Genomic DNA, 13,918 nt, shown 5'->3' on the forward strand with positions numbered 1-13,918 from the left:
CAAGTCATTCAGATGTAATTTGTGATTTTAATAACAGATTGTTTCCTTAAAAAAAAAATCACAAGAGACTGTATAATTAATTGAACAACCAAAAAGGGATTATTTATAATAATGTCTTTTCTAATGTAAGACCTAAGATATCTGAAATCTAAAGATAAAAATGACTGTTTCAATTAAGTGAGGACGTTCGAAACAGGAAGGTTATAAAAGGTAGTAGTAGCTTTAAGTAAGGAAGTTACTTGCAATCACATATGTATTCTCTACTTGCATTATTCTGCCTATTCTCTCTAGTCCAAAAAATGACCATGTAAAATGCCATAAAGTATCAGAAGACTCCAGTTCTCCTGAAAAATGTAGCCAGCATATTAGAAGTCTTATCAAAGCAAACAGCATGAAGTCAAAATCTATTACATTTCTAAGTGAATAGCAGTCTTATAAATTTAGAGGAAGAAAAGATCTCAGAAGTCATCTAATCCAAATCATTTTGCAGAGAAAGAAATTGAGGTCAGAGGTTAAGTGACCTGTCCGAGGTTACATTGGTAGTAATTTAACAAAAAGTAACATCATTGAGATTTGAACCAAACTAATGATCTTTTCTACTCTATCACACTAAGAACTTCTTTTTCCCATGGTAAAAGGTTTTCACGTTGAAGAGAAAATCAAAACAAATCAGAAAGTGGTGATTTAAATATCAGAAGTTTATTTGGAAAAAAATGTGGAAAATGTGAACATTTACATTTCTGAAATGCTATGGCTCAGGAATGTGTGAGGAGAAAGAAGAAAAACCTTTCTTTTCCTTAGCCAAACATTTTATTATCTGCACACAAGTAAAAAGATTTGTTATTCCCATGTAATTGTATGAAACAGATCTACCTTCAGTATGTTATTCAGTGAAAGTGCCTTCTCTAGGTTATTTTATGGTCAGTAGTAGTTGCTTGTAGTGAAAGAAGTTACTTACAAATAAATTTAGCCAGTGAAGAAAGCAGAGATGGAGAGCTCCTTTTGGCACTTGACCTATCCAAACAGACTTAACAATAATAGCCATCGGTACCTTCCCAGACCCCAAATCTGGATGAATAAGCTGGTGGCTCGCTCCCTTCCCCTACAGTGTTTTTGTAAGAATGAGGTGGAATAGGAGAGGCTGACCTCATTATCTGATAATCCAAAGATGCTAGAGAGTCCTTGTGTTGCATTTTTCTTTAGGGAGATGACCTCTCTCTCCATCCCACTCTAATTCTTTGAAACTAGGAACCCCTAGAAGTTTTCACTTATGCTGTGCTGAGATAAGTCTTATGGTTGGAAGAGTACTAAGCTTTCTATTATCACACTGGAAAAAAGTCATGGTTATAGCTAAAACCATAACTACATATTAAAATGGCCTTACACTGACATATGATAGACATACTGGTTTTTTTAAAAAACATCCATAACTACTTCCACACTTCCCTAGGTTTAGGCTTCTGCCCCTATATATTATTAAAAAAATAAAATCTGGGTTCAAGTGGAGCTTTCCATTCATTCTACCTACTGTCTAAGCAAATTTCCACTCTAAATTTAATCAAGGAGAATAGTATCCATTCCAATCCTACATACCCCAGGATTAAAAGCTACCAAGCTAGTCTTCTGGCCAAAAAGGAAGGGGAAGGCCAAACATTTTAAGTAGTTAATAAAATGATCACAGGAATTGATTTGCTGAAAATAAGTCACGCCTTTTCAGATCTTTGGTACAGACATTGGCTACATCAATCCAACGTTACCCACACCACAAATCACATGGCACATTTTGCAATTAAAACATTTCTGATTTTTCTTTTGGCTATGTAAACAAGGGAGGAAATGCATTAGGAAAACCACCAGGACTTCTCTTATTTCTCCAAAATACACACCATATGCAAGACCCAGTTCTTCCTTTGATCAAGTCCATCAAGTCCTTAAGGAAGAAGAGAAGATCCAGACGTTACCGTTTTCGCTCTCCTTTCTGTGTCCTTTTCTTCTCCTTCTCCTTTCGCTCCTGCTTGGCCAGCTTATCTTTTTCTCTTTGTAGTTTGTCTTGTTCCTTCTTCCTCTGAGACTCATCCCGCAGTGAATCTCGCTCCAATTTTCGAGCATTCAGGACATCTTCCACATTGGTGTTTCGGAAGAGAGCTGCTGTTGAGTTAAGGTTAGACAGGCATATCCACTGCACTACTTTGTTCCTCCAATTTTTGGTTGCCTTCTCCCTCACTGCTGACTTACTGTATCTGATCTGTTTTCAGATTATCTTGAGTTTCTATCATAGTCTCTTGGGGGAAGGGAAGGATCACTTAGTCATTCAATCCTAAACTATATACCTGGCATAGACAGGATGCAAAGTAGAGTCTGAACTAGTGAAAAGTCTGAATTAAAGAGCACTCTACAGTTTTATTTCTGTCTACACAGTTGGGTTTTTGTGGTCCAGACTTACACTTTCATTAGGTGTTCGTCGAGAGCAGTGATTCCCAAAGTGGGCACCACCACCCCCTGGTGGGTGCTGCAGCGATCCAGGGAGGCGGTGATGGCCACAATGCATTTATCTTTCCTATTAATTGCTATTAAAATTTTTTTAAAAAATTAATTTCCAGGGGGCTAATTTTTTCTAGAAAGGGGGCAGTAGGCCAAAAGAATTTGGGAACCACTGCTCTAGAGGAACATTATCAAAGCAGATGAGCAACTTACCTTAGTTGCCTTGGGGACACTTAAGTGAGTTGTCCAAGTTCACAAAGCCAGCCTATTTCAGAGGTAAGACTTGAAACCAAATTTTCCTGAGACAAAACCAGCCTTTTTTCCACCAAGCCAAGATATCAACTAAAAGCTAAAATATTTCTAGAGTGTAGAGCAGTGGTTCCCAACCTTTTTTGGCCTACCACCCCCTTTCCAGAAAAAATATTACTTAGTGCCCCCTGGAAATTATGAAACTATTTATTGAACTCGGAATAGAATGTAATATAAAAAGTGTGGCCATCACCGCCTCCTTGGATCACTGCAGCACCCACCAGGGGGTGGTAGCACCCACTTTGGGAATCGCTGGTAAAGTGTGTGTTTTTTTAAAAGCACTAATTATAGAATTAAATTCTTGGTTCAAATCCTGCCTCTGCCATTTACCATCTGTGTGAGCTTAAGCAAGACATTTAATCCCTCTGAGCCTATTTCCTTATTTGTAAAATGAGAGGTTTAGACTAAATTGGGATCCTTAAACTAGGATTCATAAAGTGTTTTTTAATTGATAACCATTTCAATTATTGGTTGCTAGCTATTTTATTTTCATTTAAAAACCAATTCTGAAAAATTCCTAGATTTCACCAGATTGCCAAATTCTAATTCCTTTTCATCTCTAATATTTATCCACATGAAAAGGACAATAAAGAGACATAAAATGGGAATGAACTGCAGCATACTGCCAACAACGACTTTCACACCATATAAAAGATGTCATTGAAAACATGTCTAGAAAAGAGGGTGGGCAACTTGTATTAACTGGTGGATAAGCTATCTAGTTAAAGAGATCTAAAGGAAGACAAACAATATATAAGGGAGGCAGACCCCACCCCTTCTGCCACTCTTCTCCTCCATTCCCCCAAAGGATTTATGAAGGGTCAGTGGCATACAGGAAGAGTTAAAGAGGTTGTGATCTTTACTACTGGAGGAGTACCCATATCGGGGATAGCATTTTAATGTTTAATTTATATGTGTGTGCATATAAAACAAATTTATGGAAAAATATTTTAATACAAACCTTATGTAATTAGGATATTCAAGGAAGGTGCTGTTCAAATACTTGAAAACTGCTCTCAAACATTTTCTTAAACTTTTGTTTAGACTCTTCATTTAATTATTTGCTTAATTTAATTTACTTTTTTCAGATAGTGCCAAAATAAATGTCAGCTTAGTTCTTGTCCCAATTATCACAGAATCTAAACTTTATAGTATCGGAATAAATTTTACCACTATTAGAAAAACATAACTAGGTGAGCTGCTTCAAAATTTGAGAATCTAATCACAAACTTTGGCTGTCTGCACTAGCCAAGTATTCCCTACTGCTTAAACAAAATTAACTTCTATCTTTCTTTTCTTCTGTTTTAAGTTCTAAGAAGACTGTTAACGGTAAGGCAATTGGGATTACATGACGTGCCCAGTCACAGGAAATTTGCCTGTGGCTAGATCTGAAACCAGGTCCTCCGAACTCTAGGCCTAGTACTCTTACTTACTGGCTCCCAAATTTATTTGTCTTAGTGTCTTTCCATGTGCCATTCCTTATTCCTCTTCCTCCCTTCTCATTCAAACACCTCCAAATTTACCTCTTCTAAGAATCTTTGCACCATCAGATTTCATCTGACTTCTCAGTGCCTTTCTCTAAACACATATTTAAATATGTCCTTTTACTTGTAAATCTATTGAAGCATTCTTTAATGTTTGACAAGTGTATGCTGCCTTGCCAGCTAAAAGTCAGAGACATTTCTTCATTTTCTTAGTTCTAGGCACAACATCCTATATCCTAGGCATTTTGGAATCTCCTTGAAACAAACTCTTCCCCCCAACCCCCAAAAGCACCAGAAAGCATGGAAATCATTATCTTCAGGAAAAACTGCAGCAGCATTTGGGGGACAGACACCAAAGGATACATTTTTCAGACCCAATGTTCACTGTCGTAGCAACTGAACCATCCTTCTCATCTGCTTCAGTAAAAGGAGTTAAGGAATGGACAGGAAATGGGAGGTTAATCCCAACCCAAAGCATTCCAAGGATTCATCTGTTTAGGGAAATTGAGCACCAAGTAGGGAGGACAAGGCTCAATTTGGATGATTATTTAAGGAATCTTAGGTGATCTGCTTCAACCCTGTTGCTGTACTATGAGATATTGGAGCTGGATTTTGACCACCCTCTTGTTCTTAATGGGATGAAATGACATTTAACAAACATTAAGTGCAAGATACCATGCTATAGGCACTGGATGCCTTCTGAAGGTCAACTTAAGGAATAGAGATTTTTATCAGTAGAACTATTATTCTGCTCCCAACAAGGAGCCTTAAGAACAAAAGGAATTTTCCTGAAAAAAAATCTCTCCCTAAGCCTAGCAACCAGATATCTGAATTTTTTGGTGTACAATATTAATATCAAATATTTGCCAGACAAATTAGGAGCATGTTAAGCTGTAAGAAAAGGCCTAAAAATGAAGGGAGGAAAAAAGTAGAGCCTAACCCTGTTCTCCCTTTACTCTACCAATGGCAGAGTCAGTTTGCTAACTACAGGAAGCCTTTCCTAATCCCCACCCCCTTGAGTTCTGTCTTGGAATCAATACTGGGCATTGGTTCCAAGGCAGAGGAGCAGTAAGGACACTAAGCAATGTGAGTTAAGTGACTTGTCCAGGGTCACACAGCTAGGAAGTGTCGAAGGTCAAATCTGAACCCAGGATGGCCCATCTCTAGGCTTGGCTCTCAATTTACTGAGCCACCTAACTGCCCCCTCCCAATCCCTTTTAATTCTATTGCTTTCTTTGATTTCCTATAATTGTTTGCTCATAGATTCCTTCATTAGATTGCAAGCTCCTAGGGGGCTGTCTTTTATCTCCAGTGTTTTGCAGAGTACCTGGGGCACACAGTAGGTGTTTAATAAATGTTTATAGACTCTCACTTCACCCTGCCAGTAGCACCCAACACTCTGTAACCCTTGGTTAAAACCAGGACTAGAATTTAGTGTTATCTTGCTCAACCCAGCCCTGTGAGAATAGAAACTAAGGAAACAGAATCCAAACAATGCCCTTCACCAAAAGCGACCACCAATTACATCTACAGGATCAGCATTGGGATAAAAGGATATTGGCTCCTCTGTTTCTAAAGTTTGTATAAGGAGAGTCAAAAGTATGAATGAGGGCAGCTGGGTAGCTCAGTGGAGTGAGAGTCAGGCCTAGAGACAGGAGGTCCTAGGTTCAAACTCGGCCTCAGCCACTTCCCAGCTGTGTGACCCTGGGCAAGTCACTTGACCCCCATTGCCCACCCTTACCAATCTTCCACCTATGAGACAATACACCGAAGTACAAGGGTAAAAAAAAAAAAAGTATGAATGACTTGGAGAGATGGAGATGTCATTTTACCTATTGGGGCCTTAGTTTTCCTACTTTACAGAATGGGGAGAATAATTCTTAACTGTTGGAAAGATACGAGACAATTTGGTAGGGGAAAGGTGAATAAAATGTTCATCAGAATGCAGGTTGTTTACCTGCTGCTACATTTAAAACTTCACTTTATACAATCAATATGTTCCTAAAATATGTGAAAACCAAGGGATACCTTAATAATAATGATAATTGAGAGGCAGCCTGGGACTGTGGAAAGAACAGCAAGGCAGGAATCAGGAGACCTAAGTTGAGGCTCTAACCCTTACTAGCTATGTGATAATGGAAAGCTCAGTCCCAGGTTCCTTATTTGTAAAATGAGAATAATGCAATAAGAGCAAAAGCATTTGATAAATCTGAATCCCAGAGTTCTAGATATGTTATTTCAGGACATTAGTTTTGCAGACAGTTCTCTTCACTACAGTTACTCCCATTTTAGAAAGGTGAAACACTCATAGAGAGTAGCTGAAGGTTTTCCTAAATTACAGTGCAGGCCAGCAGATTTAAGATTGGAAATAACTAGGGGGACAACTGTAGCCTGGACCTTGAGAACCCTTAGTGATAAACAACCTCCGAGTTTCAGAAAGGATATTCCTCCTCATCTGTCACATTGGCATACTGGGCCAATAGGGCCGCTTTCCGCTGCTTCTCCTCCTCTGATACCGTCTTGGGCTTCACCACAATCTGCGCTTGCTTCTCAATAAGGGTGGCAATGGCTTGCACCTCATCTGGTTTAGGGATAGGAGAGAGAGGAAGAGTGACCACAAGTTTGTATATGACAGGGATCAGACTGATAAAGCCAATGGTCCCAAAAAGGCCAGAGCTAAGTCTGAGGACACCAATGCCTGTTCACTCTGACCCTGGAACTTGCTGGGGTTCAAATCTGCGGTTTCTTTAAACTAAAGAGGGGGTTCAATCTCAACACTTGCTTACTCTGATTCCCTCCCAAGAAGGCTAGTAAGAAAAAGACCAACTTACTTTGGGGGCCCCCTTCATGCTTTTAGTGATGCTGGATGAAGTAGCTATTCTTGGATTATTATACTAGTTTAAGATATAATCCATAACTATAGAAAAAAAGTGACAGTTTGAAGTCACTTCAATTTGATATTACAATTTGCTAAAAATGGAGTTTGTTTTCCCTTCTCCTAGATTAACTAACAAAGAATGCTTAGGCCAATTAATTTGTCTTAGGTCAAATTCAATGAATTTGCTTTCCAAAACACAGTATAGAAGGTGAGGTAAAGGCTTCCTCTGAAAGGGAAAGCAGTCAGCCTAGAGTTTCACATAATCCATAACATATTACATGAGAAGGCAGGGGCAACACTGGTATAGGGTATATCAGCCCCTTTGTAAGTCCCTAAGGAGAGTCAAAAACTTATGACTTGGGGAGAGAGCGAGGACAAGACCAATGTGCTATCTTCACTAAAGCAAAACAAAAAAATGAAACGAATAACGGCTATGTGAGATCTGAAACTGATGTGAATCTGTTGGCAAACTATTAGCTACATGGTGCTACTGGAGAAGCTTAGGGGCTGGGTGGCAGGGTGGGGGTCAACTCACGCTACCTTCTTTTTTCTCTTTGGTGACAACATTCTGGGTTTCCGACCACCGCTCCACAATCTCCCTGCAGATATCAAGGAGTGAGTCTTCTTCCTAGTCAGAGAAGTAGGCCAAGTAATTCCAAAAATGCCCCCCAAAATCTTCAGATGACATTAATCAAGAAATATGGGGAAGAGGCTAAAACCCTCCAAAACATGGTTGATTCCAGCAGAGCTGAAAGGAACCAACAAGAAGAGACAAAAGACAGAAACTCAAGTTTGCATTCTAGGATTTCTAAAGATCCCCAAATGGAAAAGGGCCCAAGGCGGTAATCCTACATTTGTGTCATCACTAACCTTAGATTAGGACAATCTCACATACTTTATCCTGCCAAATAGAAGTTTTCTGGTTAGTCAACAGAATCAGCCTTCCTCCTCCTTTTGGAACAAACCTTGTGCCTTCCTGGCAGTCCTTACCCCTCAGGGACTATGGATGTGGAAGACCATATACTGTAGCACTTGGTTGATAGGTTGTTTAGTTTTGCTGAACTGGATTTCAAAAGATGGCTCTTCTCTTGGAGGACCATATTGTTCTATGCTAAACTCTGATCACTCTTCTCCTTGAATTTGCCAGCTTTATCATCTAGATTGGACCTCTAAACTTGCTGGGCAACACCAAGGAAGGAGGGGAAGAGAGATGTGTTCCATCAGGCCATCTATCTAACTATGTCCCTATTCTGTACACAGATAACAAATCAGCTATCCTTTTTTTTTTTTTTAAACACAATTACTACTATCTCATCATCATTTCCTGTCAAAAACCAGTAGTGGAGAAAGAATACAAGTTACTGAGATATACTCACAATGCATCAAAATTGGGGAATGATACTCAGCTGTGGTCAACTGGGCCGATATACTTGAAGGCTATCCTTTTTTTTTAGCTTTGAATGTTAGTGGTTTGATGGGAACCACTGGCAAGCCTAAGGTAAGGACAGGGCCAAAGAAAAGGGGAGATGAGAGAAACAGAGGGCACTGGGGAGCAAGAAAAAAAGGATAATATGGAATAGAGGGAGAGAGGAAAATATGGGCCTTGACATGGATTCATCCCTTTTAAGTACTTACCCTGGTCCCCCTAGAACAGCTATGGAAACCTGTTCCAACAGGGTCGTCTCCTGTCTGGGTCACAACCCCAAGATTAGGTGATTGGCCAGTACATGAAGAAGAGGCTGGAGAGACTCCTGATCTAGTTAGGATCTAGGTCTAACTCTTCCAATGCCTCCAAGGCCAATACCTCCAAAGTCTATAACAAAATGCTGTATGACTTTGGGCAAAAATAATTTCCCCTCTCTGAGACTTGATTTTTCCATCTATACATTTGGGGCAATAATGCTTGTACTACCTACCTTATAGGCTTCATGTGAGTAGGTAGACATGAGATAATTTAACAAATGGCTCTCTTTTCTCAATTGTACTATAAAGTTTCCAAGGGCAGGAACATGATTTTCTACTTCTCCAAGATTCCTCCTTACTACAAACTACCTCACTTCAAAGCCCCACAGCCTGACATTATTCAGCCCATGCTAGTGTCACAATGGTATATCCAATCTCCTGGCAGTTTACATCATTGGCAAAAAAAAAAAAAAAAAAACTGCCCTGAAAACAAATCAAGTTTTCTGTAACTGGTGAAGAGTAAAGACATTAGTCCAGTTCCTGAAAAACTGACTTTTTTCTGCTAGAAAAAGAAAAGCTAGAATGTAAAAGTCTGAGTAAGTTCATGTAGGGTATCCCAAATGTCATAGAGGGATTTTAAGATAGAAGAGCTTTCAACTGCACTAAGACTTTTGCGACACCTAATATTTGGTTTTGTCAGCAGATGAATGGCTCTAAACAAGGATTACCTAGGAACAGGTGGTCACAGCAGGTGGCACTATTTGTAGCTTCCATCTAAGTTACTTCCACCCTCTGCTCTAAAAGTCTTTGGAGATTTTCCAGATGGGATAAAAAGAACCTTAATCAGCTCCCCATTCCCAACCACCCAGGATTCCTGGTAGAAGAGAGAAAATCATCTCCTCTATCATGACCTCCCAAACTGGGTTAATCCACATTGTAATTCCTGGAACCTCAAGTAAGGATTTTAGGAGAACCACATGAAACCTACTTCTTTTACCCTGCTTTGCTGTGCGACCTAATTGATACCACTGGCTGAGTTTCTGGTAATGACAACTGGCCATGCCATGAGACATCTAAACAGCTGCTCCTAGGTCAAGTTACTGCTGCATCTCCCCAGCTGATGAACTGTTCTTCCACTGGCTTGCACAGGCCTCCCAAAGGAAAAATGTGATTGGAGCAGAGGAAGGAAAGATTAAGGGACTCTTCTGTATTTGGAAAGTATGCTTCTCTACCACCCCCACCCCAAAAGACTATGATCCTGGATGGGCCCTAAATACTCCCCTAATACAGCTGTTTCCCTACACCATAATTAGCCAGCCACAGGCTCCCAGATCCCAATACTAGGTCCAGCTAAATCTATCCCAACTCTGATCCTAGCTAGTTCATTGACTAAGCCAGACACTTAATCTGAGTCTCTGCTTTGGCATTGACCTAATGTCATCATATCATGATGAAAGCCCCTAATAAAGCTTAAACCACTGCAGATATGAGCAACTCTTAGGACTGCCTTACAGGTTGCAACAAATGTTTTGACCTGTTTGTTGTTCAGGGTTTTCTTGGCAAAAATACTGGAGTGGTTTGCCATTTCCTTCTCTGGTGGATCCTTTTATCAGGCAATCAAAGGTCAAGTGACTTGCCTGGGGTCATGCTGTGTGTCTGAAGCAAGACCCAGAGCTCTTAATTGCTGAGCAACATCTGTCTCAGTATTTCCCTATACTTCAGACCCCAGTTTGCTAATCCTCCATCTTTCAATTGCTCCTAGCAATCAGCACCCATCAGTCTTCCCCAGATGCTTCTCTCTGAAGTGCAGTGAATATAGAATTATAAGAGAACAGTTAATTCACAGAGGGTACAAGAAATCAAGTACTAGAAACCATGCAGTGACCACTAGACAGCTCTCAATCTTCCTGGTTCTACAAGGTTTCTCCAGGTCTGGTTCATTTGGTCTGGCCTGATAATCCTCATAATCATTTGAAATGGCCTAACTGGGACCCTCAGCATCCACTCCCTTAAGGCTCCCTCCTTTACCACAACTGGAATAGTGTCTTCGTGTCACATGACCTCTTCATCTCAGGTCACCAGGTGCTTCTGGCCTCAGCTCTTTCCAGCTTCCAGTTTTCACAGCTCATTCATTGATAAGAGTTATGAAAAGTGTCAGCTTCTCAACAGGTAGTAAAGTATGCCATCTGCTGAAGGGGATTTTCGATAAAGAGACTGGATAAAGGCCTGCCCTGGAGGGTAGCCCTCTAGCACTGTCTGGTAATGGCCTGCCCTAGCCTCACTGAGATAATCTGAAGTGAACTCAGGAAATTCTCCCTCTCTCATGGGGTGCACAGAGGAGGACTACATGTATTAACACAGTCCCATAGCAAAAACCTCCTGAAATTCAAACTCTACACTCTACACACTTGCCATGGGGGGAGGAGGAGGGTGTCTAAGTAGCCTAACATCTACTTTAACAGTCCTTCCTCTACAAATCAGTAACCCTGGAGGCAGCCAGGTGGCTCAGTGGATGGACTGCCAGGCCTGGAGATAGGAGGTCCTGAATTCAGATACTTCTCAGCTGTGCAACCCCAGGCAAGTCACTTAACCTTCAGCCTAGCCCTAACCACTCTTTTGCCTTAGAATCAACTGGTTCTAAGACAGAAGATAAGGGTTTAAAAAAAAGTGCCTTGATTTCTGGATTTGTTCATTTCACATGATATCTCCTGTATCCCCTTTAAGACAGGGCTAACTGGCCTCTTCATAATTTTCTATTGTTGATGGACTGATGTCAGGACTCAGCTTTGTATATAAGAATTTATTTGTTAATCTAGTCAGATTTTATATGTATATATAATATATATTTCTCATATATACACATATACAACATATATTTATGTATGTGTACATATACACACAAGCACATATATAAAATCTGTTATTACAACTAGAATATACTATAAAGGGGACCAGGCAAAACTAAAAATCACTTTAAAAAGATCTCATTTGATCCTCATGACAATTGGAAGGATAGGTGCTATCATGATCTTCATTTTACAGATGAGGAAACTTTGGTTGAGGATGTTAAATGACCTGCCCAAGATCACACAACTGGGGCATATTGGAGGTTGGATCTGAATTCAGGTCTGCCTGACTCCAACATTCATTTATTAATACCACCCCACACTACTGGAGTCTCTGGTGAAAGTGGAGTGAAGAGCATCAAGAGCATCTGCAAAGGCCAGGACATTTACTACAGATTCTGTGTTTGCATTGCAGCCCAGAAACCTAGTCAAATTTCTTCCTTTAAAAAACCAGACACACTTTTTTTAGGTTCTACCCTCTTATTGATTATAAAGGACCAAGCCCTTCTTTTTCCCTTCTGCTAACTCCTAACCCCACCTAAATTACTCTGCATCTCTACAGGTAGAAATGAAATGAGGCCACTGCAGCTGGGGGGGGGCTGGAGAGAGCCTGGCTCTGCTACCACTCCTAGACTATTATCGGATACTTCTCTCTAGTCATACTGAGATCTTTCTGGCAACAAGAGATCAGAAAACTGGTTTCTTGCCTCTCAATTGGCAAGATTTTAAGCTGGAACAATGATAGCTGATGCTTACAATGAGATTTCAGGTTTGCATAACTATTTCTGTACAAGATGTCATCTGAGCCCTATAACAACAGTAGAGATTTATGTCTTGATTGTCCCTGGTTGCTTGCCTGTTCCTAACACACACACCCAAACACACCCCATTAGATGAGAAATTCTTCACTATTAAGGGCTCTTTTCTACCTTTCTTAGGATTCCAGGGCTTGGAACAGTGCCTGGCACATAGTAGGCCTATGTTTAATGACTAATTCTTTTAAATGAGGCAACAGGCTAAGAAAGATTAAGTGATTTTCCCAGTCATAAGACTAATTAAGCACAGTACCTGACACATAGTAAGCACTTAATAAATGTTGTACTGGCTGTCTCATTTTTACAAATGAGGAAACTAGAGATCAGAAAGATTAAGTCACTTGCCTAGTCATTCATCTGTCTAATTAAGGGTCAGAGATGAGGTCTGAATCTGCCTCCAAAACCCAACACCCCCCCAGCTGGAAAGGGCTGACCCTATGATTCACAACCACCAGGTGCTTTAGGTTATATTCTCCCACTAGAAAGAGAAAAATCAAAAGAATTTGAGTGAATGTGGGGGTGGGAAAGATGAGCTTAGAATGATAGCACAGCTCTTTCCAAGGTTTACCCTCAAAAAGGGTTTTCCCCAAAACAACCCCATGAGGGAGGGGAATGAAACTGTTCTCATTTTACAGGGAGGCAAGTTGCAACTCAGGGAGTTCATCCGTCCAACAAGGCCGGTAGGGGTGAAGAACCTCAAGTCCAGGCTCAGGGCCCTCACCCCCAGGGGGCACCTAAGAGGCTGATGCCCTCAAAAGCGTGTGTGCAGCTTCTCCCGCCACCTACACTCTACAGAGCTCTCTCCGGGACCTCCCTCCCCACTCCAAGCCGGCCGCAGGCTCCTCCCCTCACCCCCTCCCAGTTCCCCACCCGAGCAACCTCCTCCGGGGGCGGGCCTCGGCGGCTCCACGCGGGGGCGCCGGAGCCGAGCAGGGCAGGGCGGGGCGGATACCCGGGCTCCTCACCAGGAAGGCGGCCAGGATGCCCTGTAGCGCGTCTAGCCTCTCCTCCTCCTCGTCCTCCTGCAGGACGCCCCGGATATAGGCGCCGTACACAGCCCTGTCCACCCCCAGTGCCTCCAGCCGTCCGTCCAGCCACGGCCCGAAGCCGCCGTCGCCTTCACCCGAGGCCGTGGCTCCGCTGGGCGCCGCCATCTTAGGGCCGGGGTCCTCCCCGCCGCCGGGCCGCCTCCTACATTGCCTGATGGGGACGGCCCGCCACATGCATTGCGCATGCTCCCAGAGGGCACCGTCCAGTGCTGGAGCGAGCGTGGAAGGAGCTGAAGGTGGAGCCAAAGGTTAAAGGAGCCGCCCCTCGGGAAAGGAGGAGAGGTGATTGGTCGCCCGGTATCTGGCAGGTACAGGACCCGCCCGGTCCGGGATAGCTATGTTTCAAACTAGGCATGTCCCGTCTTAATTGTCC

At 41.8% G+C, this 13,918-nt stretch overlaps 1 protein-coding gene across 2 annotated transcripts; it reads right to left on the bottom strand.

Moving 5' to 3' along the window:
- Window positions 1–677: 677 nt before the first annotated feature.
- CCDC43 (coiled-coil domain containing 43) lies at window positions 678–13,679 on the bottom strand. 2 transcript variants are annotated; one of them, XM_044672519.1, is made up of 5 exons: window positions 13,462–13,679; window positions 7,693–7,780; window positions 6,720–6,855; window positions 4,638–4,696; window positions 678–2,145 (listed from the first exon to the last, which is right to left on the bottom strand). In XM_044672519.1, exons 1-5 carry the CDS (start codon window positions 13,648–13,650, stop codon window positions 1,958–1,960), a joined length of 660 nt encoding a protein of 219 aa, XP_044528454.1. In that variant the 5' UTR covers window positions 13,651–13,679; the 3' UTR covers window positions 678–1,957. The 2 variants fall into 2 exon arrangements, with proteins under 2 accessions (XP_044528454.1, XP_044528455.1); XM_044672520.1 differs by lacking the exon at window positions 4,638–4,696 and having other exon boundaries at window positions 1,991–2,145; window positions 13,462–13,670.
- Between the last annotated feature and the right edge of the window lie 239 nt (window positions 13,680–13,918).

Source organism: Gracilinanus agilis, chromosome 4, assembly GCF_016433145.1.
Source record: "Gracilinanus agilis isolate LMUSP501 chromosome 4, AgileGrace, whole genome shotgun sequence".
In the NCBI taxonomy this organism is placed as follows: domain Eukaryota; kingdom Metazoa; phylum Chordata; class Mammalia; order Didelphimorphia; family Didelphidae; genus Gracilinanus; species Gracilinanus agilis.

Excerpts from the sequence above, each read along its gene's own strand:
- CCDC43 (XM_044672519.1), bottom strand. The coding sequence starts at position 13,650 with ATGGCGGCGCCCAGCGGAGCCACGGCCTCGGGTGAAGGCGACGGCGGC. Across the intron at positions 7,781-13,461 it reads GCATCCTGGCCGCCTTCCTG|GAAGAAGACTCACTCCTTGA; the intron begins GTGAGGAGCCCG and ends TTCTCTGACTAG. Across the intron at positions 2,146-4,637 it reads GAACATTGGGTCTGAAAAAT|CTCTCTTCCGAAACACCAAT; the intron begins GTATCCTTTGGT and ends ACTCAACAGCAG.